This window comes from Thamnophis elegans, chromosome 8, assembly GCF_009769535.1.
Source record: "Thamnophis elegans isolate rThaEle1 chromosome 8, rThaEle1.pri, whole genome shotgun sequence".
Lineage (NCBI taxonomy): Eukaryota > Metazoa > Chordata > Lepidosauria > Squamata > Colubridae > Thamnophis > Thamnophis elegans.
In genome coordinates, this window is record NC_045548.1 from 12,059,159 (window position 1) to 12,086,256 (window position 27,098).

At 38.8% G+C, this 27,098-nt stretch overlaps 1 protein-coding gene across 6 annotated transcripts in view; it reads left to right on the forward strand.

Moving 5' to 3' along the window:
- The first annotated feature begins 51 nt into the window (after positions 1-51).
- LOC116512390 (threonylcarbamoyladenosine tRNA methylthiotransferase-like) overlaps positions 52-27,098 on the forward strand; it is a 342,750-nt gene continuing 315,703 nt past the window's right edge. For 4 of the 6 annotated variants that reach the window (XR_004255878.1, XR_004255879.1, XM_032222856.1 and 1 more), the window contains exons 1-4: positions 52-135; positions 3,823-3,862; positions 7,508-7,679; positions 11,695-11,807. Coding sequence is in view for 4 of the 6 variants with exons in the window: in XM_032222856.1 (XP_032078747.1) it covers positions 7,513-7,679; positions 11,695-11,807 (280 nt within the window). In the remaining 2 variants the exon portion in view is untranslated. Of the gene's footprint in view, positions 136-2,103; positions 2,187-3,788; positions 3,863-7,507; positions 7,680-11,694; positions 11,808-27,098 lie in introns of all 6 variants that reach the window. The other 2 variants (XM_032222857.1, XM_032222858.1) reach the window with 2 other exon arrangements.

Genomic DNA, 27,098 nt, shown 5'->3' on the forward strand with positions numbered 1-27,098 from the left:
CGAAAAAAAAACGAGCCTAATTTTGTTCCCTCCGCCGTACCGTCGTAACGTCTTCCCGTGACGCGTGAAAGGGCGTGGCCACATCATGGCGCAGTGCATGTGCGGCTGCTCGGAGCGGAGCTAGGGACCTTCCAGGTAAGCGCTTGGCTTATTAGGGTTGTCGCCGCTGTCAGAGCACCGCCGGTCGGGGAGGGGACCTAGATTTCGTCTCCCGTGGGCTGGAGAATACCTTAGCCCGGTATTGGGTTGGGGTTTCGGTCCGGTCCACCGGTGGATGAGATGCGCTGGTTTCTTGCTGTTTGGGGGGGGGGTGGGGATCCCTTTCTGGGATCTCACCCGATCGGTGGCGAAGCGGGTCATTCCCTATCTCCCAAGCAGATGGAGAGAATCTTATGAGGTGGCTAGGCCAGTGTTTCTCAACCTTGGCGACTTTTAAGTCCTGTGGACTTCAACTCCCAGAATCCCCCAGCCAGCTATGCTGGCTGGGGGATTCTGGGAGTTGAAGTCCACAGGACTTAAAGTTGCCAAGGTTGAGAAACACTGGGCTAGGCATCCCAAACGACTTGATGGCATATAATCGGATATATTAGAAAATCGAAATGGAGAGGGTAGGAAGGGGAAGAGAGAGGGTAAGAGTAGGGGAGAGGTAAGGGAAGAAAAAAGGAGAAGGAGAGGAGAAAGGAAGGAAGAAGAGAAGGAAGGGAGAGAGAAAAGAAAAGAAAGAGAAAATAAGGTGGTGTCACAACAGGTGCTAGGGATGGTAAACAAAACAATCCAAACTGTACCATATAACCTTTTACATGGAATAACAATAGTATAAGAATGGCAAAGAAAAAGAATAACCGTGTGAATGTACACCTATAATTGTAGGTAAGAGAATAAATGACAGTAAGAATATAAAGCACAATATAAGTAAACAATATTTGGTTATAAATAGCTAAGTATAAATAAATACAGAATTGTACATAAAAATGGATAACGAATAAGGAGACCATGAATGTAAGATAGAAATGTATAGAAGGGAAAACATTAACTGCAAAGAAACCGATACGGAACTGCTGTATGATATATGATGGAACTTTTTGTTCCTATGTTGTTTTAAGTCACGTGTTTGTTTTTGTTGATGTGTTGATGTGTTTAAAATAAACATTTATAAAAAAAAAAGAAAAAAATCGAAATGGATGGAATCGATGTTGGAGCGAAGGCAATTAATTTTTTTTCTAAAATACCCCCTTATCTACGACAGGTGGGTCTCATCACTTTAAATCTGTGTTTGTTACCCTGAGCAACTTGTAAATTGGGTGGATTTCAACTCTCGGAATTCTCCGGTTCGCATGCAATCACTCTATTGCAGCCATAAGACGGAAAGTAGGGTAGAGTCATGATTATTATGATTATTTTTTTTATTTAATTATGATTATTTAGAGTAGCTGCAGCATAGCAATAGACTTGTATACTGCTTCACAGCCCTTTCTAAGCGGTTTACAGAGTCACCCTATTGCCCCCCCCCCAACAATCTGGGTCCTCATTTTACTGACCTCGGAAAGATAGAAGGCTGAGTCAACCTTGAGTGTGGTGAGATTCAAACTGTGAAATTGCAGCAGCTGGCAGGCAGCAGAAGTAGCCTACAGCAGTGGTCTCCACCTTGGCAACTTTAAGACTTGTGGACTTCAACTTCCAGAGTTCCTCAGCCAGCAAAGCTGGCTGAGGAACTCTGGGAGTTGAAGTCCACAGGTCTTAAAGTTGCCAAGGTTGGAGACCACTGGCCTACAGTACTGCATACCTTTCCTTTCCTTTCCCCCCCTTCACTTTTCATTATCCAGTGGACACGAAGAGGTGGACTCAGCCTTTCCCCACTTCTGCTCTCATTGATTCTAATTCTAGTCAAGTCACTATAGTTTGTACTGAAATGGCCAACAAAAACCCAGAAATTTCTCAATTACACCAGTCAGTCAAGCTGTTTATCAGAAAATGTAATTGGCTCCATTTGTTGTGTCAACGGATGTCAGGCTCATGATATAAACAGTGGGGTTGTGACAGGTTTGTGCAAAATGCACCCACCATAGCATATTGGTGTACACTCCTTCCCTATGTTTTTGACAGGTATGCGAGTGTGGCTTTTCTGTACTATGTATGACTGGGATGCAGGAGTTAGAGTAAAGAGGATTTTGCCCAAGTTGCAAGCTGTGAGTTATAACATTTTTTTAGTTGGTGCCGTTGTATGCTGAATGACAGCTAAAGTTTAATATGGGTTTAAGACTTGTTCCATCCCTTTTAAAAGTCTAAAAGCTACTGATAATTACTGTAAAAGTTTTCAGTATTACGTTCCCTGACTGTTTTGTAAACCTCCATGAGTCTATTCACTGATTTATAAATAGAGTGAATGAATGAATAAATAAACTACTGTAGGAAAGTGATTCACAAATCCATTTAAAAACTATATGTTAAGCCAACTGAAGGTCACAAAATTCAATGTAAATATTTCAGTTCCCTTATCCTAGAGAAGCAGATAAATAAAGTAATAACTTGAAAAGGGGAGGTAATCAGGGATGTGATTTGTTTTAAAATGTCTTAAAATAGACATAACTGAAGATACTTAAATTAATGCTGGCTGGGTGACTTGGGCCAATATTTTTCTCTCAGGAAGGAAGCAGTGCCAAACCAATTCCGATAAAATGTGTCAAGAAAACTGCAGGGATGTGTCCAAGCAATTACTGATAATCAGAAATGAATGAGTGGGAAAAAATATTTGTATGTAAAAGCAAACAATGAATGTATGTTTCTAAGAGTGCACATTCAGAATGCGTTGATGCCGTATTTAAAGATAACCTCCACATACTGAGACATTTTAGAAAATAAAAAGTTAAAAAAGATACCAATTATTCATATCTACTTGCAGTGTGATTATTATTTTGTAGTTTTAAAACATTTATTAAACCAATTGATTTTTAAAAAAGAAAGTTTCTTTCCAAAAAATTCAAAATAATCCAATACAGTACATATGATAAAAACATTGACAATAACATAATATCTAACATGTTCTAAATATTTATATTGAGAGGAAAGAATCATAAAAGAGGGAAATTATCTCACAAAATACACTGGATGTCTAAACCTTAAGCTTCAGGAATGTAATATATTTTCCTCTAAAAAAAATCAAGGAACACTGAAACCAGACACAGAATAATGTTTCAGGAAGTTGCACTTAAAATACGGAGCACATATTTGTCTTAAGGTGTTTTTAAAAGCATATTTTTGTTCACATATTCATTTATTCAGAATCTATTCTTGGTTTTCTTTTTGTAACTTTAATTCTTATAACTCAATTTAAAGGATAAAGTACTAGTTGATTTGGATTTATTTGAGATTTTGAATTTCCCAAAAGCAAAAGGTTCTCAGGACACACAAATGTGCTTTGAATAAGTATTTAAAATACTTTTAAAAGTAAAGTATTCACATAATAGGCCAGTGATGGTGAACCTATGACATATGTATCAATGGTGCTGCACCTCAATGTTTTGGGTGGAGCACCAGTATTCACCAACATTCAAGAACTATTTTTGAAAGCGTGCCCCATTTTACTTAATTTTCAGAAGCTGCAAAGGCTGTGCAAGATTGGGCTGTATTCTTTGCATGGCCTCTGGACCACCAGAAGCTGTGTGAGAGGGCCATGATCTCACACAGTTTTTGGAGGCTGCAAAGGCTTTGGAAAAGCATTCTCCAGAGACGTTTCCCTTTGCCAATAATATCAAAATGAGGCTTCTGTTTATTTCTCTTTGGTGATATAGGTGATCACTGTTAACAATTTTCTGTTCCTTTCAGGAAAAAATGCTGAAAGATCCCAATACCCACCAATATTAAGGTAAGGTTTTATTAGAAGATACTATCAGTGATATTGTATTTTGTTTTGATATGATTGTCATTTAGCTATTTGGAAAACAATATTTGATTCTTGTCCTGAACAGCAATTCACAGTATCATTTATTTTCCTACTTGCGGCTGCTGTTTTTATTTTTATTTTAACATTTCTATGCCACCTGTCTCCTAGTGACTGTATCTAGTACCTGTTGGCGAGTACAATTGTTCATTCAGCTAGGATTATAAATACTGAATCCCGTAGCTTTTGAATGACAAGTTCTGAGACTCATAGCCAGCCTGTATAATTGTCAGGAATTGTTGAAATTTAGTCCAAAACATTAGTAGGTCACATGTTGATATATATCAGAGTTTGTCAACACGTGGCCTATTATATATACATATACATATACATATACATATACATATACATATACATATACATATACATATACATATACATATACATATACATATACATATACATATACATATACATACATACATACATACATACATATATACATACATACATATATATATATATATATTAGATTTTTTACAACCCCTGGTAAGCCCCAATTATGGGAGGAAGCTAACTGCTTCCATCATCTGTCTATCGGCTCGTCACAAGAGTCCATCACGACAGAAACCCAATATTTTTACTGTTGCCTTTGTTATATTTGTGGTTTTTTTTAATTTGTGCTGTATACACACACACACACACACACACACACACACACACACACACACACACACACACATATATAATATATGTTGTATTTGTGCTGATAAATAAATAAAGGGAGACTAGTATAGATCTATTTCAAGCTATTTAGCTCTCATCAGCTAGCCATACCCTTACTGGGATTTGAACCTGGGCTATATTACATACTAGGCAGACATCTTAACCATTAGGCCACAGGCTCTTATCCGTTATCAGCGAAGCCAGGGTGAAAGGTATCTATTAGATTATGTGTGTGTGTGTGTGTCCTACTAAATACTGTGTATACGTGTGTGTGTGTATACATACATACATACATACATACATACATACATATATGAAATTTTATAATAACTTTGATATAAGTAAGTGTAGGCATTGGCAATTTCTAATTATTTTAGCCTGTTTTAAATGCTATAGAGAGCATCAGAGTGATGGCAATATTGAGTTTTGGGGACTTCCAGGGGGGATGATTTTCTATAAAATTGATAGAGGTGCATTAAGAATATTTTGCATATCCCCCAAATTGATCAGATTGAAAATCACAACTTCAAATTCTTGTGGTATAAGTGGGTTTCTTAGATGTCTCTGGTGGATCACCATGTGTAATGGGCAGAAAGAATGACCTTATGGGACAGGAAGAAGAGCCGCTTACCAAGACAGTGGGTCAGATAAAAGAAACCTGAGTCTGGGGCAGAACTGTAACCTGAGAAAGCACCTCAGGCAAGAGCCTCCCTAGTTCTCATGTAGATAAAGGGGGGAAGAAGGGAAATGCATTCAGACTTGCAAGTTTCTCTTACTGTAATTTTCGAATAAAAGTACAGATAGCCCGCAACTTACAAACATTCATTTAGTGACCGTTCAAAGTTCAGCACTGAAAAACGTGACTGACGACAGTTTTCACACTTACAACTGTTGCAGTAGCCCCGTGGTCCTGTGATCAAAATTTGTACGCTTGGCAGCTGGTTGCAGTATCCCTGGGTCTTGTAACCACTTTTTGTGACCTTTCGACAAGCAGAGTCGATGGGGAAGCCAGATTCACTTGACAACTGTTAAGTGTTAAGTTACTAACTTAACAATTGCTGTGATTCACTTTACAACTGTGCCCAAAAAAAATTGTTAATGGGGGCAAAACTATCTTGCTTAGCAGCAGAAATTCTGGGCTCAATTGTGATCGTAAGTCAAGAACTTCCTGTAGTATTGTCCTGCGTGACTTTGGTGTTGTGGTTTGGTCAACCTTGAAGGGCTGATACCATAAAAGAGAGTCTCCTAACTAGGCCAGACCCGGCAAGGCTCCTATCATGCTTTCATCGGACTAAGAAAGTCGTTACTTTTAAAGCCCTACATGGTATAGGACCTGGCTACCTGAGAGACCGCCTCCTGCCATTTACCTCCCAGAGACCCATAAGATCTCACAGACTAGGCCTCCTCCGGATTCCATCTGCTGGTCAATGTTGGCTGGCAACTCCCCAGGGGCGGGCCTTCTCTGTAGCTGCTCCGGCCCTATGGAACGATCTTCCCGTGGTGATCCGGACCCTTACTACCCTTCCGGCCTTCCGCAAAGCAACCAAGACCTGGCTGTTCTGGCAGACCTGGGGCTGTTGATTTATCCAGCCCCATTGTAAGCTATGAATATTGTGGAATTTTAATGTTGTTTTTTTAATTTTTTGTATGTTCCCCCTTCCTTTTTTATCTGTAAGCCGCCCTGAGTCTCTTGAGAGTGGGCGGCATACAAACCCTATAAATAAGTAAGTAAGTAAGTGAGTAAGTAAATAAATCAATAAATCAATAAATAATAAATAATAAATAATAAATAATAAATAAGAAAGAAAGCCCTGCCTGAGGAAATGTGGCTCGCCCACCATTTTTTTTAGTGTGTTAGGCAAAAGCACCCTCTGTGTATTTGTAAAACTATTGCTGATAGCTACCCTGTTTCCCTGAAAATAAGCCCTCCCCAGATAATAAGCCCAGTCAGGCTTTTGAGCGCATGCGCTAAAATAAGTCTTCCCCTGAAAATAAGCCCTCCCCAAAAATATTTAAACGTATGCTCAGACATTTCCTCTGGTTAGTTGCTTGCCATGTAAACAACACGAGGTGAGGAGGCAAGGGCGGAGGGAGGGAAGGGAGGGGGGAACATGCCCGATGTACCCCACACGCCCTTACCTGATGGCTGCTCCCGAAACCCTAGCCACCGTGCCCTTTTTGTCATGCTAATGGCCATCGCAAAAAGAGCAGCAGGCCCAGTGACGCGTAACATAGCAGCAGCCATGAGGTGACCATACTCACCGCCTCCTGCACCACAAAAATAATAAGACCTCCCCGAAAATAAGGCCAAGTGCTTATTTTATGGGTCAAAAGAAAATAACACCCTGTCTTATTTTCGGGGAAACACGGTATATAGTAGAAGCAAACAGTGGTTTGAAATGTATTTGGTCCTAGCTGGTCCAGAACATAACAGGCTATAGATCTTCATATTCTTAAAATATGGTGCCGAGTTTCAGTACGGGTGATTTTTTTCTATTACTTTGAGATTAGTTCAGCTTTCCCTGAATGATCTTGTTAGCTGAAACCGTGGTTTCATTTATTCTTATTTTAACTTTCTGACATGAATGAACAGGTGGTTTTCAGGAGGGGCGGGACATGACAGATCACTAGGTGCTGTATGCAATTTGCATTATGGTTCAATTGATCCAAATTGCATAATTTGTACCCTTTGGGCAATGATATCGTGATGTATGTGTGACATTATTGCGGCTTTTGCTGGAGACCTACAAATGGTTGCTGCTCTTTGCTCTTTAAAATGATCTGTTATCCTTGCAGAGTTTGTGGGAGGGGTATATGTGTGTGTGTGTGAATAGTTGTGTGCTACTGTTACAAGGATAAGAAACCTTGTTTTATGCTTTTCTGCCACATATTTCTATCTCCCAGATAAAATGATTGCTGCTGGTGACCTTTGCCTTGAAGACATTGAAGATATTGTGTCGGCAGAAGATCCAAAGCCCTTTGATCGTCAGTTCAGTAGAAAAAACATTATTCCTAAAGTGCGAAAACGCCAGTCACAAAAGAACGTGGAAGTGGATGATCCTCCCCCTAGAGATAGGTACATATTTACCTTTTTTATAATTTGAAGTAGGATTTTACCATACAAAGCACAAAATAAGGTTCCACCACAAAACCGCGCCCGACTAAACCGCGTCGCTGATGTCATCAACAGGGTAACAACAGCGCAGAGACAGAAGCACGCTGTAAACCCTAAACCTAAAATTAACACCTAAACCTAACCCCCCTAAACCTAATCCTAAACCTAACCCTTAATCTAACACTAAACCTAACCATTAACCTAACCCTAACCCTAAACCTAATCCTAACTCTTAACCTAACCCTAAACCTAACCCTAAACCTAACCCTAAACCTAACCCTAAACCTAATCCTAACCCTTAACCTAACCCTTAACCTAACCCTAACCCTAACCCTAACCCTTAACCTAACCCTAAAGCTAACCCTAAAGCTAACCCTTACCTTAAGTTGAATCGGCTTGCTTTCAAAGCGCTATTTAAAGCGCCCTTCCTTCTCCGCGCTGGCTGTTGTCGCTCTGTTGATGACGTCAGCGACGCAGTTTAATCGGGCGCGGCTTAGTCAAGTGCGGTTTTGACGGGTCACGCAAAATAAAAGAGAATATTTGAGGCTCGGGTAATGAGGCGGTCCTTAGTCCTCTCTGAGTTTGCTTGTTTGCTTGCAGACATGTCATTTACCCTAACTAGGTAACATCATCAGGGCTAGTAACATCACTAGCACTGATGATGTGACCTAGTTAGGGTAATGAAACATTTGCAAGAAAAACAAGCAAGCTCGGAGAGCACCAAGGGCCTCCTCAAAGTACAGTACCTTTAATTTGCGTTAGATTGAACTGTGTTTAGCATAGATAATTCTGCTTTTACCTTCGATCAACTTTCAGGGGATGAAAGACATGTGGGAATAAGGAATCTGAAAGACTGAAGCTAGATAGAAGGTTATAATGGTGATAGAGATTATTCTGTTCAGCAGGACATTAAAAGCAGAACTAAAAAAATGGAGACTTAACAGTTATCTTTATCTACAAGTCTTGCTATACTGTCTCTTTGCAGGGGTAGGTTCTCTGTTCCTGGGAAGGATGAGTGAAAAATGCCATGTATCCTAGGAGTGCATACTCCAAGTAGAGTTACCCAAAATGTAAAGATCAGCTAGCTTCCCAACTAAAGCAAGCAGGTACCTGTATCAGAAAGGTGCTGGGGGAAGTTTAGTGACAATGACAGAGGCATCACTTCATACTGCAATGGTAAATCATTCCTATATTTTACCAAGAAAACCACATGGCCGGACAAGATAAAATGATTGACAATATCATATCAGATTATGGGAACTTCAGGTCAGATGAGAGGCCACATGCTACTGAGGAAGAGCCGAGGACATTTCAGAATACTAATAATATTTATGAAGAGTAGATTACAGGACATCAAGTTGCTGATGGCACCATTCATAAAAATAAAGCTGCAAAGACATGCAGAACATGCCAACATCAAAGAAATGGGACTTAACAAAGCTCACAAACTATTGCACATTATTTTTAATTTCATATGCTATCAAAATTATGCTTAGGGGAGAGGAGGAGCCTACGTCGCTACGAAATGGTTGCCCGATCTCGATGCTCCAAGATCGCCGCCAATACTTTTATCGCTGGGTGGTCCAATTGGATCTAAACCGTCCCGTAGAGATGGTGAACAGGAAGACTACGTTCTGCTGGTCACAGGGACATCGCAAAGTCCCTGATTGATGCAGGAGAAGGTCTCTGAGCTGGCGTTAAAAGCTCAGCTCCCAGACTGATGAAGTAGGGACGGCTCCAAAACAGAAGGAAGCGGAAGAGAAAGTGTTTACAGCTGGTCAGGAATTTTTATCCATTTTAAAAGAGCCTGCCTATAAAAAACTTAAAGCTAATTTAAATCTAAGAATAAAAGCAATAAGCGGCGGAATTAAGCTTTGGATGATTTTGTTCAGTGTGTTATCTTAATTTTTAAACGTTATTTTCATGGATTTTTATGCAAACCATTTGAAATGAATGGATCAAGTTTTCTACTATTTTTACTATTATTTTCACAACCTACGGACTAAACTTCTTATTCATCACTTCATGTGTCTTTTACTCTTTCTTCTCTATTTCATGTAGGAATTTGACTTTTTTTAAAACTTGGAATATTAAAAGATACAAAAAAAAACAAAGAATTGCAACAATTGTAACAACAAAGAGAGAACACTGCTACTTGAAGACTGGAAACTTGAGTATTGAAAACAAAATACTTTTACTTTCACTACTGATTATCCTGGTCTGGAACTTTAAAGTCCCACAGTTTGTTTATAGAAAGTGATAAGAAGTAAAGCACCATTTGTTTTTACAAATGTTCCTTTGAAGTATATCCTTAACCAGAGATCTCATAGTGAACCTAGGTGTAACCTTGTAAAAATCTTCCAAGTCAGAGCAGAAGTGTTTTAACAGCTGGAAACAGTGGCTTATTTCCAACAACAGAAAGAAACTGTCAGCTTGCAAGAGATAATGTTTGCAATACAGAAACTATCAAATACATTTGAGAAAATGTTTGAAAAATTAGAGCACCTAACAGAAAAAATATGATGAAAAGGATGGAGATGCTTATCAAATGGGGAAAATAGAGGGTAGAGTCCCAAGTAATAAAGAGAAAAATGACTACAAAGAAATCAAATCTGCTGACATCTATGGTGAATGGTTTCTGTCGGGAAATGGAAAAAGTGGAATATGGAAAGGGGAACTAGATGGATGGGAACCCTACCCTAGATGGCAAGACATCGAAGAAGAAAAAATAAAAGAACTTATGGACTTAAAGGGAAAATTTTTATTAGTAACATCATTGATAACAACACTGACAACTAAAGACAAGTTGATTAAGGAAAATTACATGAGAGAATCAATAAACAAGGAGTTGCAAAGAAGAGTCCATACAAACTTGATTAAGGAGACGATTAGAGGACTGATGCCACAAATGGCAGAAGACATGAGACTGTTTTGCTACTGGAAAGATACATGCTGATAGATGAAAGTGTTTAATCTAAAACTAGTTGGACTTAGTGAAATTTGGTGACAATAGATATGGTTAAATAAACAATTGAAAATGATAATAATGTATACATATGTATTGGTATAACAAGTAGTAATTGGATATGAATATTGAATGGTACCTATGAAAGGAAGATAAGAAATGGTTTGGTTACATATAAAGATTAGTAAAAAAGAACTAAATTATGATAATGGATATAGTGAAATAAAGGAGAGATAATGATAACAATGTATATATAGGTATGGGTACAACATGGGGAAATTGGATGTAAATTGTAAACAATGATTTGGAAAGGAAGATTGGAAACCTTTGTTACTAAATGTTATTGATGTTTAGCTAGAATAGGCCATAAGGAATAGTGTTATTGGGATACTAGAAATAGCTAATGAGATGCCAGTATGTGGTTATGCCTTGCGTTTTGGTATGTTTTATGATGGAAGTTTAAACAATTACAGTCAAACGAAAATGGGGGTAGGATGATGGTAATATGTACAAATATATTTGATTTAAAATACTAGAATTAATATGAATCATGGGTGACTGTGAAAGAAACGCACGGAAATTTTTTGTAACCAACTGATACACTTTCTACAGTATGTAAAGAAAGAAGATTTTTTGTGTTGTGTCTGTTTTGAAAAATAAAAATAATAAACCTTTTAATTAAAAAAAATATGTTTAGGGTCAGCCAGAGAATATTAGAATGCTGCATGGAACAGGAAATGCGTAAATCCCTGATTTCAGCCATCTTCTTCTATTTTTTTTGTAGTGTTATCGTTTTGTCAAAATCAAGAGCAAATGTCTTTCATTAAGACCTGCTATTAATATTTTTACTTTATGTATGTATATTGCCTAAGCATTGCAATACTTTCCCTCTCAGAGGGTGTGTGTGTGGTATTTTAGGGTTTGTGAGTTCCTCTGCATCTGTAATCACTGCTGGAGAAAGTTTTTCTATCGTGGGGAAATTTACTATGTTTGTGTCTTTAAACTTGGCAGTGTGATTCCCGGTATACAGAAAATTTGGATACGTACATGGGGATGTTCCCATAATAGTTCAGATGGCGAATACATGGCTGGACAGCTAGCCGCTTATGGATACGGTATAACAGGTAATGAGTTGAACATGTATTTCTTTCAAAGATTTTATTTTTAAAATGAGATTTAAATATGCTGTTTTCTTTGCATTTGCTCATTTATATTATTTTCAGAGTACACATTTTTCCATGCTTATTTAAAAAATAAATTGATAAAGTAAAACAGTTCCTTGAGTAACTGGAATTGTTTTCATTGGTCAGCTAATAGACCAGAGGTGGGTTCCTACCGGTTCGGATTAGTTCGGCCGAACTGATAGCGGTTTGGCACCCTGGGTCGCTGGAAGCGGCAGTGACCCAAGTCTGCCACGCTCCCGAACCAGTTCTCATAGGGTGGCGCCATCTTGATTTTTGGTTCTGCGTATGCGCAGAACAATTTTCATTGCACAAATTTATTTTCTTTTTTTAACGTTTTCCGCATGCGCAGACCTATTTTTGTGCAAATGTGCATGCGCACACCAAACTGGCAGTAATGCCGGCAGCGACCTAGCCCTGTAATAGGCATGTTTAGTAGTTCAGGTGGGGCAGATTTTGAGGTTTCCTTTATAAATCCCATTTTCAGTTGCTTATATAAGTCACGCTATTGCAGATCAAGTAGACTTGCTTAATTTACAGGTATATTAATAAAGTCTTATTGGAGAATACAAGCCTAGGCAACTAAGGAAAATCTTAATGTCATAGACTGGAAGGTTTGGGGAAATGTTATCTATTCACTGATCAAACATGTAATATATAATTTCCTATTTAAATATATTTCCAAAAGGTTTGAAATATTTTATTGCTGTTCATATTTTTATATTTAATACTTTTAAAACATGAATTTTATAGCAGCCTTGGACTCCCAAGAAAAAATAAGGGGTTAAATGCGTTACAGTAAATAAATAAAGTATCTTGCTAACAAACAGCTGATCACCAAGATTGCTTTGCAGACAGCTCAGAATAAAAAATAATTGGATGTCAGGAAGACATTAGGGTAGAGTTAAAATCATGCTTGCTTTCTCAGAAGGAGACTGTAATGCATAAATAATGCCTCCCATAATTTCTACAATGTTTTTGCCATATATTACTGAATTTCTAACCGTTGCCAACATTTGAAATAATGCTTTACATGCTGCACTTAGGTATTATTTGCTTTATGTTCTTTAACTTACAACCATTATCTAAAATATTTTTTTTAATTTATCTTGTTTGGTATTTTGCAGATTTTAATTTGTGTTTTGACAACATAATTGTTTAATTTATAGCTTGTATTTAAAAATGGCTGCTCACCAATGGAATAAGTAATGACAGTGAATAATAATGTTTGTATAATTGATGTATATTTAACATACACTAGGTGGCAGTATTAACTAACTTTTTGAGTTAACTATGTTATTCAATTTTGAAATTAATCTGTCATGCTTTCTAATTATTTTAAAGCCATACTTACGATTTTGATCTATTTTTTCATTTGAAATTGTAATTCAAAGAACTATTGCTATAATGGTATTAATTATTTTGGTCTTTGTTTAATTTTCTGGCTACAATAATGGAATTAATAGATTTCTGTTTATTTAGTAATTGATAGACTATCAACATCATATAACTAACTTTTGGCATATTTATGAATTCAATGTTAAATTTTCTGTTGACAAATTCTAGCTGTTTGAATTTTAATGTCCAGATACATATTTCTAACTATGATTCTCCATGCTTACATTTTTATCTACACAATAAAGTCAAAGGGAAGTTCACTTAATAGCAATAGGTTGTAAAACGGGGCAAAACTCGCTTAACAACTGCCTTGGTTAGCAATAGAAATTCTGGGCTTAGTTGTGATAGTAAATCAAGGATTATCTGTGTAACACAGCAAACAGGTGGTTTATAAAACGGTTTATAGAAACAACTGATAGTTTTTCTTCCTCAGTTGATTAGCAATCGGATCAGAAGAGATTTTTTTTTTAAAAAAATCACCAATGTGGAATAATGGGTTTATTTACGTACTTATGCATTTGTCCCCTACCCTCCCAGAGATTTAACATACTTTTGGAGGTTTACAAATACAACAGAAGCCAAATGCAAAAATTCAGAAAAGGACTAAAAAGTATAAAGCGTATAATACAGTGGTGAGTTTCAAAAATTGTTCGAACCTACTCTGTGGGTGTGGCCTCCTTTGTGGGTGTGGCTTGCCGCCCATGTGACCGGATGGGAGTGGCTTGCCGCCCATGTGACCAGATATGAAAATGCCGACGACACTTGTCAGAACCACCTTAAATTACCTCACACACAGCACTGGCATGCATAAGAATATGATGTAAACTTGTTTTTTAACAGGCATCTTTGGTTTGCGTTAAACGAACTTCAACACACGCAATGTTCTGATTGCACCACAAACGCAGTAGTCATCCTTACCTTTCACAGAGGCCCTGAGTTTTATAAATATGAGCATGATAGTGTAGAATAATCATATCCAAGGACCAGTGGTGGGTTTCAAAATTTTTTGGAACCTCTTCTGTAGGTGTGGCCTGCTTTCTGGGTCCACTGGTGGAACCTCTTCTAACCGGTTCGGTAGATTTGACGAACCGTTTCTACCGAATAGGTGCGAACTGGTAGGAACCCACCTCTGGTATAATAGTAAACAAAGAGGTGTCAATGACCCAAGCACCTTCTAGAAGAACATACCTTATTTAGTCTAGGAACATATCTGATCTCAAACAAGAGACCATTCCAAAGGGCCTGGCCTACCACAGGAAAAGACACCCATCCACACCCAGACACAGGCACACACACCCAAGCATTGTCTTTTTTGACCTCCTGAAAGTAGGGAAACAGTCAATTGCCACCAAATCCTGTAATAGTCAGTGATCATCTATTTTTTTAAAGGATGAGATAATTGAACTCGACCACAATGCTTAAATCGTCTCTTCGGGTTCATTGGTAACATTCTCCTAAATGTTAATTGTTTGGAAGGAGCAAACAATAAATGGATTTTAATGTACTGCCACTACTGGTAACTGGATGCTGACATTTTAACATAGGGCATATCTGTGCAGTCTGAGGCCCATAAGGTGCTGGTGAACTGCAATTCATAGTATTACTGTCTATGCTAACTGGGCTGCTGGGAGTTGTAGATTACCAACATTGGGTATAGTGTCACTTATGAACACCATTAATGTGATTTGATCAACAACCACTGCTGTGTTCACATAGGATGCTAATTTACAATTTGGCTTATTTGGTTTTGGTTGCACATGTTATATAAATCCAGTCATTATGGTTTGGAACCCACAATCTGTGGCATAGCACGATAACTGAATCCAGCCAATTGTGGTTTAAACAACAAACCGTTAATGTAACTTGCAAATCTAATTGTCCTGTTGCTCGATGTAGATTTCAGCTCTACACCCATGGCTTGTATAGTGTTTCAGGATTTTTTTAGACATCATCAGCTTAAACTTTGTATTGGTATCTAATTAGGAAAGTGAAATATATCAAAACAAAGGTATTTTTTCTATGCCTTCATTTTGTTTTTTTTCAAATTCCTTCCCCTAGGAGCCTACCAGAATTGAGGTGGTAGATGCCATGTTTCTGTCAAAGAATATTCTTTATTTTACTGACTTCTTAACTTGTTCACCTAAGATGCATCTGCAGTCTCCCCCCCCCCCCTTCCTTAACGTACAGATGGAAAGTCAGTTAAGTGCTATCACAGAAGGACTGACTTGGATGTCTTCTCAAAGACCAAAATGGTTGAGTTGCCAACCTAAGATGAATGTCATTTGAGATTTGCAGTCAATGGCATGCTTGTGAATATTTTTTGGCATTTCTGGCCCACCACAATGAAACATTATTGTGTATAAAAGCAGAGGGAGAGACTCCCACTGAGTAGAAGACACTGACATTTGTCTTGCATGTCAAAATCCTTGGCGCTGGGATCTACTTACAATGCAGAGCAACTTTGTCTTGGATGCCTATAAATAGCTTTTTGACTTCATCCAGCCAAAAGTGAATAGCTGTTGATTAGTAAAAGGTATTGCAATATAGAGGAGTAGGCTTTTTGGCTCAGTTTTAAATATAAGACAGATTTCTTGGCTGCTTATATATTTGTAAGACTTTTCAGACCTTGAGAGTTCATTGGCTCTATTTCAGGGTGGAAAACGTGCTTGCTCATTGGTTCTGTTTGCAAAACTAGGAAACTAAATTGTACTTCGATCTGCAAAAACCAGCTTTCCTTATTGATGGTGCGGTATTGTTTTGTCCTTCACAAAGCGTGTAAGATGTAATCTAGCATGCAAAAAGGAAAGGAAATAGACCATGCACTATACAGATCTGTAAGTTTTCCAAGTTTCAGTTACATACTTGTCTCAATTGATATGAATAGAGAAAAGTTTAACTTACTTTCAGAATATATTAGAATAGATTTTGGGGGTCTTGAAAAGAGCTTTATAATTGGAAACCTGTACTTGGTTATCTTGGATTAAACTATACTGGATAGTAAGACATTTTAAGTCTGACTAAACATTCTATAAGAGATGGGTTTTTCACAATCTGAGTTGAGAATTTTTCTTATCTGTGCACTTTTTTGTGGCAAACAGATTCAAACTGCATCTAACAAATGTTTCAAAACAAAACATGAGAAAATATACCACGAATAGAAACTTCAGGGAGATTTGAAAAACTGCTTTCACATAAATCATAGCGTTCAACTATAGGAAACAAACTATTTCTTGTAATGTATTTTCCAAACAAAACCATGGGGGGGGGGGAAAGGTATGCGAAAACATACCTGAAGAAATCAGATTTTAGTTTGTTTTGACTGAAAACTCATTTAAGATAAGCATGAAAAGCTTATGCTCCATATCCTATCTGACTAACCCTTTCTATGGAAAGGACTTCGTGTGCGTGGCATTTCTTATTTTTTATTCATGTAGCTGATCTTGATTTATGTAGCTCAGTAGCTCAAGCTTTGCTGGCTGAGGAACTCTGGGAGTTGAAGTCCACAGGTCTTAAAGTTGCCAAGGTTGGAGACCACTAATATAGCTGATTAGCTCTTAGCAGATTGATGTATTTTAGGACTGGGATGAATTCACATTTTTAATCATGATGATGATAACACAACTGGTACAGAATGCATTGCTCAAAATACTGATAGGGAAATCTCTGTAGAAATAGCTTCTGTTTTGGGGTAGTTAGTAGCAATAGCAATAGCGCTTAGCACTTATATACCGCTTTACAGTGTTTTACATCCCTCTCTAAGTAGTTTACAGAGTCAGCATATTGCCCCCCAACCCCCCCAAAAATCTGGGTCCTCATTTTACCCACCTCGGAAGGATGGAAGGCTGAGTCAACCGTGAGCCTGGTGAGATGTGAACTGCCAAATTGCAGGCAGCAGAAGTAGCCTGCAGTACTGCACTCTAACCACTGTGCCACCTTGCCTCCAGTCCGGACCCAATTCAAAGTATTAATAATTTCCTGTAAAAACCATATAGGTTCCCCTCATAAGATTCCCCTCCTCAGGAGGTGACAGAGGCATGGACTAGAAGAGGTATCTCCAAACTTGGCAACTTTATGACTTGTGGACTTCAACTTTCTGAATTCCTCAGCCAGCCATACAAATTCTGAAAGTTGAAGTCCACAAATCTTACAGCTGCCAGGTTTCGAGACCCCCTAGACTAGAAGTCTGGCGTTCTTTGTGGTTGCCTTCACTTTGTGGATCACACTGCCCTCAGACGGATGCTCAACCCATTCACTCTTGACAGTCAGGAAAGTCCTGAAAAAGTTTCTTTCCAAATGGGCACTCAGTTGGACAACATATTTAGAGCTATTATTAGCAATAGCAATAGCAGTTAGACTTATATACCGCTTCATAGGGCTTTCAGCCCTCTCTAAGCGGTTTACAGAGTCAGCATATTGCCCCCAACAACAATCCGGGTCCTCATTTTATCCACCTCGGAAGGATGGAAGGCTGAGTCAACCCTGAGCCAGTGAGATTTGAACAGCTGAACTGCAGAACTGCAGTCAGCAGTGCTGCATTTAACCACTGCGCCACCCCGGCTCTGTGTTATTGTTAGTTTAATTACCGTATTTTTCAGACAATACGACACACTGATGTATAAGACACACCAATATTTCGAAGAGGTAAGTAAGAAAAAAAAGTTTTGGTCCTCCCCGGCCCCCCTAGGAGTACTCTGCAGACTTCAGCAGGGCCGGGGGAAGGCAAAAACACCATGTTTTTGAGAAAAACGGGCAGAAAACAGGCTGGTTTTTGCAAAAAGGGAGGCATTTTTGCCTTTCGCCAGCCCTGCTGAAGCCTGCAGAGTGCTCCTGGGGGCTGGGGGAAGGCAAAAACACCTCAGTTTTTTGAAAAAATGGTATGTTTTTCGCCTGTTTTTCGCAAAAATGGGATGCGGACATGGGGTTTCGGGAGACCAAAAATGGCTGTATTCGGTATATAAGATGCACCAACATTTCCACGCTCTTTTAGGAGGGAAAAGGGTGCGTCTTATACTCCGAAAAATATGGTATGCCTTTATCAGTGCTGCTGCTATAATGCCTCTTACAGTTAATATTTTATTCTACATCAACAAAGCATCTTTTGAATGGACGGTATAAAAAGTTTAACAAACCACAATAAATGAGCTGCAGAGAAGTAAGGAGATAACCTTGAAGAAGGAATCCGAGAATACTTGCATGAAGGTTGGCTTAGCGCTGGGGAGGGGAAGCGGAATAACCGCAAGATGGCCCCTCCTGTTGGATTCTTCCCCTTATTGGATTCTTTTGAGGAAGGTTTTGAGCTCCTCTGCAAGTTTTAATTATAGCAATCCTTCATTTGCTTCTTGTCAGGAGGAATCCCATTCTTCCATGCAAATTTATTTTACTGACCGTAAGGGTGAAAACCACTGTCAAAATTAATAATGATGAGTGCTAATTATAGTTAGATCATAATTAGGCGTCATTGTCTTGTTGAAGGTGTATTTCATAGTTACACTATCAACAATAAGAACTGGAAAAAAATGTGTTCATTTTTACTTTGGCCATTTTTAAGAATTGGGAACATGTGTTTTCTTATCTAGACCTGCAAAAACATGCATTTGCCAGAAGATGGCGCTGTTTATGTTTGCAGTGTATAACTTGTACCAGAGCTTTTTTAGAAAGACTGAAACGATACTGTTTTTTTTTTTTAAAAATCATTTTTATATTTAATTTTTTCAGTTTAGTTATTTTGTAGATCTAATTAGGAATAATGCAATGATCAGCATTTTTGTTATTTAGCCTGAATTGTTTTTTTTTTTTAAAAATATGGTCAGTGTTAAAGGATGGTATTGAATTTGTTGTTAAAAGTTATTTTAAAAAGCTGAATATCTTCAAGGTGTGTAATATCATAGGAGAGATAATTTTGTTTCCACACCAATTGGTATATAATATTCTTTAGCAACACTGTTTTAAATTAAACTATCAGACACTGCATAGATATATTTATTTTTGTGTAGTAATGAAACATCTTAAAACACTCTTGATTTATTTTCAAGTATTTTGTGAAATCAAGATTCTTAAAGATATTTTTTATACTGGCTTCTGTATGGAGCATAGAAAGTAACGGTGCTGCATTACATTATCAGCAGTTTTTGGAAATATTGTGAAATGAAGCTATATACCAATAAGATGTGTTTTTTTTTTTTAATGTCAGTGATGTGCTACAAATTGGATTTTCACTGTCCACTTAGAGTACCATATACTCTGAATTTTGTTTTACTTTTGTTTTTTAATAGTTCAGTTCATTTTAACCAGCGAGTCCCATTTTTAAGCCCAGAAACAGAGAATATTAAACAATTGTGTTTATTTATCATAAAGGCTAGATGTTACCAGAAACTCTAGGCCTCCCGTGTATTTTTGTAATGTTCGTATGCTCAATTTGTAGACGCATCTTCGCCGAGTATGGCAAGATTTTACAAAAAGACCCAAAGGCAGACAAAAACAAACATATTTGTAACAGTTTCCTGTCTCCCTTTTCCTTGTTACACTTTGGTAGGAGATAAACATGAACAGATAAGTAAGCAGACTGCATGCTTTTTAAAGTAACATATTTTCTATAATGTGCTTATGAAGGACAACATTCCAATTCCTGCATAATTCTGTTTTAAATAACACTGTTGCACTATATGGTGTATTTATTTTGAAGCAGCTCTGTAATTTCTCCCTTAATTTCTTTGGCTTTTAAGATTTAAAGCTTGAATGTGTTCTTATGACTATGAGCCTAGAATAAACTTTGCTTCATGCAATTTCATTTAAGACTGTTTGAAAGTTTGTTAAGTGTTTTTATAGGAAAGCATGATTTAACTTGATTTAACTTGTTAAGTATTATAGTTGATTAAACAGTGAACTTTAACATAATACAGTGTCTGGGTGATTAATACTGGTAGTAAGATTTTTGTTTTCTTAAATAAGTATTGCAATCCAAAAATCTTAGTTACTGTCTGCATTACTAGTTCTATCTTTATTTTTCTAATTTCAGCTTATTACACATTTGATTTTAAAGAGAAAATCCAAAGAAAAAGATACATTTATTTTTGAGCAAGGAAAAAAATCTCTAGTGCAGATAGCACTTTTTCCTCACTTGTTTAATTCCTGGCTCCAACCTCCCAAATTGAACATCATCTGCCAGAAAAAAATGATTTTTCTTCATTGAAGCTTGGAATAGTTCAGACTCAAGGCTATCCAAGACTGCTGTTGCCAGAAATATATTTCATTCAATGTTTGATATCACATTAGGTGCGTTAAATGTAATCTGTTTGGTTAAATGTATTATAAATGCACGCATTATATGGAAAGAAACTGAGAAGACTGTTCTTATTTCTTAAAAAAAGGGGGAATCAGTAAAAAAAATGAAACTTGAAGATTGTCTTATTAAAGAGACATGATAGCTAGATTCACACATGATGCTACAGCTTGTTTTATAGCATTTGTGGAATAAACCGTGTAATGGTTTAGTGAAAGCAAGAACCTAAGACAAAAGCAAATGTACTAGAATATGCCTTCTTGAGATATGCAATTCAGTCAATATATTAGTTAAATATTTAGGCAAACCATCCTTATGCAGACTCTATTGCCTTTCCATATTCCATTTAGAACTCATTCAAAGATAGATGCACAAAGAAAACAATTTAAACATGACTCAAAAACAAGCCAAACATTTCCACAATAACACGTCCATATATAAAAATATATCTGAACATGCCAATCAATTACTCTGACCACTGGGCCTCGCAAACCCACAACAAATGCTACAGAGAATTTTGTGTAGTCAAAAAATTGCACACCTCACTAAGAGCTCTCAGCATCTTTCAGAGAGAAGTGCCCCCGATTTGCAACCTTGCATAGGGCAAATCAAACGCTAATTACAGCAAAGAATCCAGGACCACAAGAAAGAACTTTTGACCTGAAATACCTAGCAGCCATTCATGCCCTCAGAATGAACCACACATTTGACTAGGATAATGCAGAAACAATTGACAAAACAGCCGAAGAGTGGAGAATTCCTGGAAGCCAGGCACTCAAATGTCCATCAACAGAACAATAGAACTGGATACCGTTTACCACTTAATTAAGCTCAGGTTCCAAGCCATTCACAGCTGACTGACAAGACAGATCAATTGGAACAGAACCAAGCAATAGATGCTTCCCAAGAACCAGCAAATCATCCATAGAATTCAAACTTAGGCAAATAATGCAGCAAGGCAGCAACCCCCACTTAGGGCCATTGTGCTGACAAAACTTTGCTGGAACCAGGGGTGGGCTCCTGCCAGTTCTAACCTCTTCTATAGAAGAGGTTCCACAAATCTACAGTGCCTTTTAGGACCGGTTCCAGCTCCCTCCCCCCGCCCGTCCACACATCATCAAGATGAAGAGCGAGAGGAGGAATTCTGGGAGTTGAAGTCCACAAGTCTTAAAGCTGTCAAGTTTGAACACCCCTGGGTTTTTTTTAGGGGTGCAAAGGTCTTGTAACTTGACAGCTTTAAGACTTGCACACTTCAATGCCAGAGTTCCTGAGCCAAATGACTGGAGGAGGAATTCTGGGAGTTGAAGTCCACAAGTCTTAAAACTGTCAAGTTTGAACACCCCTGGGGTTTTTTCTAAAGGGTTAGGGGTGCAAATGTCTTGTAACTTGAGAGCTTTAAGACTTGCGTGCTTCAAATGCCAGAGTTTCTGAGCCAACATTTTGGTTGCTAAGCAAGAGCGCTGTTAAGTAAGTTTTGCCACAATTTACAAGTTGGCCACTCCCACTTGGTCACATGGCTGGCAAGCCACTCCCACCCGGTCACATGGCTGGCAAGCCATTCCCACCTGGTCACATGGCCGGAAAGCCACTCCCACCCAGTCACATGGCCGGCAAGCCACTCCCACAAAGCTGGCCACACCTACAGAAGCGGTTCTAAAAAAATTTGAAACCCACCACTGGCTGGAACACATAACAAAATGCCTGCAAGTCGTGATCTGTAGTTCGATGCAGATCTTACTGGGCTCAGACACCACTCCCATCCCCACAACCCCTGCCAAGAAACAATAGATTTGGGGCCACTGCTTTTCCAAGAGATCAACTGACATATAGCTCAGAATCTGTAAGTACAGGTAGTCCTCGATTTACGACTACAGTTGAGCTCAACATTTCTCTTGCTAAGAGAGACATTTGTTAAGTGAGTTTTGTCCCATTTTACGATCTTTCTTGCCCCAGTTGTTAAGTGAACCACTACCGTTGATTAGTTAATAACCCGATTGTTCAGTGAATCTGGCTTCCCCGTTGACTTTTCTAGTCAGAAAGTCGCAAATGGTGATCACATGACTTTGGGACAGTGCAACAGTCATAAATATGAACCAGTTTGCCAAACATCTGGATCACGTGGAGATGCTGCAAAAATCATAACTGTGAAAATGGTCATAAGTCCCCTCTTTTGGTGCCGTCGTAACTTTGAACGGTCATTAAGTGAACTGTTGTAAGTCAAGGGCTACTTTGAGACATTCCAAACTATTCAGTTCTCTTCCGCATATCATGTAATAGGGACAAGTGGTTCCAGGATAATAAATCATATCAAGAGACAGCAAATTGAGTTACCGTACATGATCACGTACAGTGATATGCCATGAAAATTAACTTGTTTGTGGCAAGGAATACCATTGATGGTTTGGGGAACTATTGAATTGTTCCTTCCATCACATCATTTTCCCCCCCTTATGTCTTATTAGGGTGCCCCACCATATGAGAACAGAGGCATTTGCACATCAGATTTCCACAGAGTTCAAGGGTACTTGGTTTCTTTGCAGAAGCCTACTCCATGTTGGGTTGGAGGATTAGAAGACTTTCCCTTCCTATTTTGTAAACACCTGATCATAACATTTCTGTGACTCATCAAGTTTTCATGCTTACAATCTTACTATTATAAATACCATCAACACAAAAGGGAGTTTGCTCAGAAGCTGAAATACACCAAGTGAATTAGAGGAAGAGTGGGAAGCAGAGGAGAAAAGAAAGATAGGAAGAGAGGGATAGGAGAGAGGGTGAAGGGGGAAGATGAGGTGTACAAGGAGGAGTGGTAAGGGGAGAGAGGAGAACGAGAAAGGAAGGGGAAGTAGAGTAGAAAATGATGGAGGGAAGACAGGATGTAGAAAGTGGGAGGAGAGAGGGGGAAGAAAATGTCGGATAAGGTCTAAATATGGTGTATGGAGAGCAGAAGAGCCAATAACTGGGTTTTTCTTTTTTCTTTTTCCTTTGGTAGTTGATGGTGAAATGAATTGATGTAAGTACTTAATAATACAACATTATATTGACTATGTAATAGTATACATGTGATTATATGCTATGAAAATGGAAAATAAAAACTTTTTATGCGAAAAAAAATATTACTATTTTTAGGAGTGGTGCAGTGGGCTAGAGGTGGAGCTCTCACCTCACAATCTGAAGGCTGTGAGTTCGATACTAGATTGGGGCAGATATTTCTCTCTGTGCACAATGAGTATTTGTCTGCTGAACAAACCTCCTCATTGGTGATAGGAAGGGCATCTGGCCATTAAACACTCTGCTAGCTCCATTCAGTCGCCCAGACTCTACCTCGCAGCGGATTATGGGGTCGTTAAAAGATGATGATGATGATGAATATTACTATTTTTCTTTAACCCTCTGTACCATGTTGGTCCTGCAGGGGAAACACTTTTTAAAAAAGCGGTTGAGTTTATAGATTGTATAATACCCAGATTTATTTTAATGGGGCTACCTCTCTCTAACTGACAGGATTAGCATGCTTCAGGTCTCATCAATCACTGTCATCTTATAGGAGCCAGAAAACCTATTACAGATACTATATTATTAATAGATATTAGCATACATTAAATTAATTAGAATTTACCTGAGTAATACATACTTCAAAAGTTTCTATTGTATTAGCACTTGTCTTTTGTCTTCTCTTTTTCAATTATTACAAAATATAATTCCATTAACCTAAGAAGCAAGAGGCAGGTTGTTGTAGTACTTCAATATCAGGGACGTGCAGGCAGGGGAGGCAGGGCCCCACCACTGTCATGATGAAAAGAAAAACAAAATTAAAAGGAAAAAGGCAGAGGTAGTTGCTGCCAGAGTCACAGTGGATGACTCTGGTTAGGGCTTAACTGCAGGGGGAGGCGAGAGAATCACGGGCCTCCTTTAGACTATCATTATGATCACTTGAGCAGAGTTAAGCAAGGGTTAAAAGGCGAAAAATTCCTTATGCAAAGGAGGCACGTGGCTCTCTCGCCTCCTCCTGCAGAGGGCACTTTGTTTAGAGGCTTTTTTTAAACAGTTAAGCAGAGTCATCCACGTGGTGACTCTAGCAGCAACTATCCTAGCCTGGCTAGAGCAGCTCTTGCCTTTTTCTTTTTACATTTTCATCGTGGCGGACAAGAGGAGAGTTGAAATCCTCTGACACAGCTGGAAAAGGTATGTGGGTTGGAGGGAGGGGGCAGAGGGGAGGAATTCAAAATTATTTGTAAGTAATTGCAATTTGTTTTATTTTAAGTAATTTGTGTGTGTGTGTGTGTGTGTGTGTGTTTTACCCGCCTCTGCTGGCGTGCGGGCTGGCACTTTTTTATTTTTTAAAGCCATGCTGCGGCGCCTCGCCATAGAGCAGGACACGCCGGCTTCCGGCCATACAGCGGTTCCTGTTGTATGGCTGGGGAGGCGGCATGCACTTTAAAGTCCCAGCGCACCTCCCAGCCATAAAGCAGGACCTGTTTCGCTCTATGGCGGGGGGCGGCGTCATGCACTTTAAAGTGCTGGTGTGCCATAGAGCGAAACATGTCCTGCTTTATGGCCGGGAGGCGCGCTGGCACTTTAAAGTGCATGCCCCCCCCCCCCGGCCATTCAGCGGGACCTGCTGAATGGCCGGAAGGCATACCGGCACTTTAAAAAGCCCGCTTTATGGCTGGGGCGGCGGCATGCACTTTAAAGTGCTACGTGCCGGGCTGGGCGAGTCCCGGAAGACGGGCGGGAGATGGCGCAGGCGGCCGGAGCCCCTTCTGTCACCGTCCCTGAGGAGACACCGAGCAGTGACAGCGACGGCCACATCTCGCAGAGTCACAGCAGCGTCTCCGGCATTGGCGGCTGCCGACCACACCTCCTACCTGCTCCTTTCTCGCTGCTTCTCACCGCCACCGCGCTCTGCCACCTCACCCCCCGCTTCCTCCGTCCCCACCGCTGTGTCCGACAGAGGCGCCTTGCGTCTATGGCAACATAAACGCGAGACGCCTGTCGGACACAGCGGCAGGGACGTTGCTTCTTGCTGCTGCCGCGCTCTTGTCTCACCAACCGTAATCCTCACCGCACGTCACTGTTCAATATTGTCCTCCTCTTTGGTGGATTTATTAAAATATTAAAATAGGGACAAAAGAAACTCAAAACCGCAAGACTAAGTTGGTGCATCCAGTTTGTGGGACATCGAGCAAGATGTGTCCCCCAAAACACCATCACTGCTATATGTTATCTACATTTCCTTTATTTATGTACTCAGAACCAATTCTCCTTGTCCCTTACTTCACCTTACCCCCATGTAGTAGTGAAAGAGATGTAGACAGACATGCAAAATTGCAATCAGTTAAGCTTTGTTCCCATCCTTCTTTTCTCTATCTTCAGAATTCTTCATCCCAAATCGTGAAGCAATTATTCAGTTGCCTTGTTTGGTGAGAATTTATGAATGTTGGATGAGGCAGAGTAATAATATTTTAGAATCTCGTTGAAATGAGTTGGTTCTTATGTTCTCTAGATATGGGGCAATTAAAAGTTTAATTCTGGCTTATCTAACGTGTAACTCCGCAATCCCATTTTCCCTCTGAGAACTGCTTTTGGCAGATAGCATGCTGACACTTATAACATGCATTTTAATGCATACATTATTTCTGCCACCAAGCAATGACTATTGACCTATAATGAATGTATATTTTAGTATTAACACTGCATCTTTCAATCCAGCCAGACATTCTGTTGGCTTGACATACACACGGTCAGAGTAAATTAATGTTTAAAGCCAGGATACTTTTAGGTTCAGCTAGAGTCTGCAACATTTGCAGTAATCCCTGGGAAGCTATTTAAGCAAAATTGCTGAGTTTTCTTTATCCTCGAGGTACCAAGTGTACAGGTAGGGTTGGCAGTGCTAGATAACCTCACTTAATTTAAACTGTCAATATCATTTTTACAGCTCCTGAAATACTCTTAATGGACAGTATTTGGTAGACATAGAAAATTCTAATCAATACAGTTTAATGGAGTATTCATGTTAAATAAAGACTGTGCACTGTATGCTAAATATCTTAACTGTAGAAGATAAAAAATACTGAATAACTTGAGCGTTGATTGGGAAATTTCACCCTCTGGCTTTTAAATATATATATTTATATTAAAAATAAAAAGGTTAAAATTTCAACTAATACTCATCATATGAGACAAAGTAGCTTTAATACATTCTTTACATCCAATCTTTGATAATACCAAATTAAACAAAGAGATTTGGGAGGATCTCTAAATAATGAAAAAATAAATGTTAATGTAAACATGCATTACAGTAAAGCTGCCTTTGGTGTTTTTTTGAAATTGGATTCAGTACATTTTTGTTCAAAATTAGTGAGATTGGAAGCATTTAATTATCAAGTAATGCTTCAAAAGTGAGCATTCTATTCTGTTTTAATGTGAATAATGTCCCAATGTCACAATTAGAGTAGGTGAACTGAATCTGCCATATGAACAGATACCATCAAACTGTTCCTTGTTCACCTTCCTTCTGTGTTTATCTTCTTATCTTCTCTGCTCTCTACCTGTCC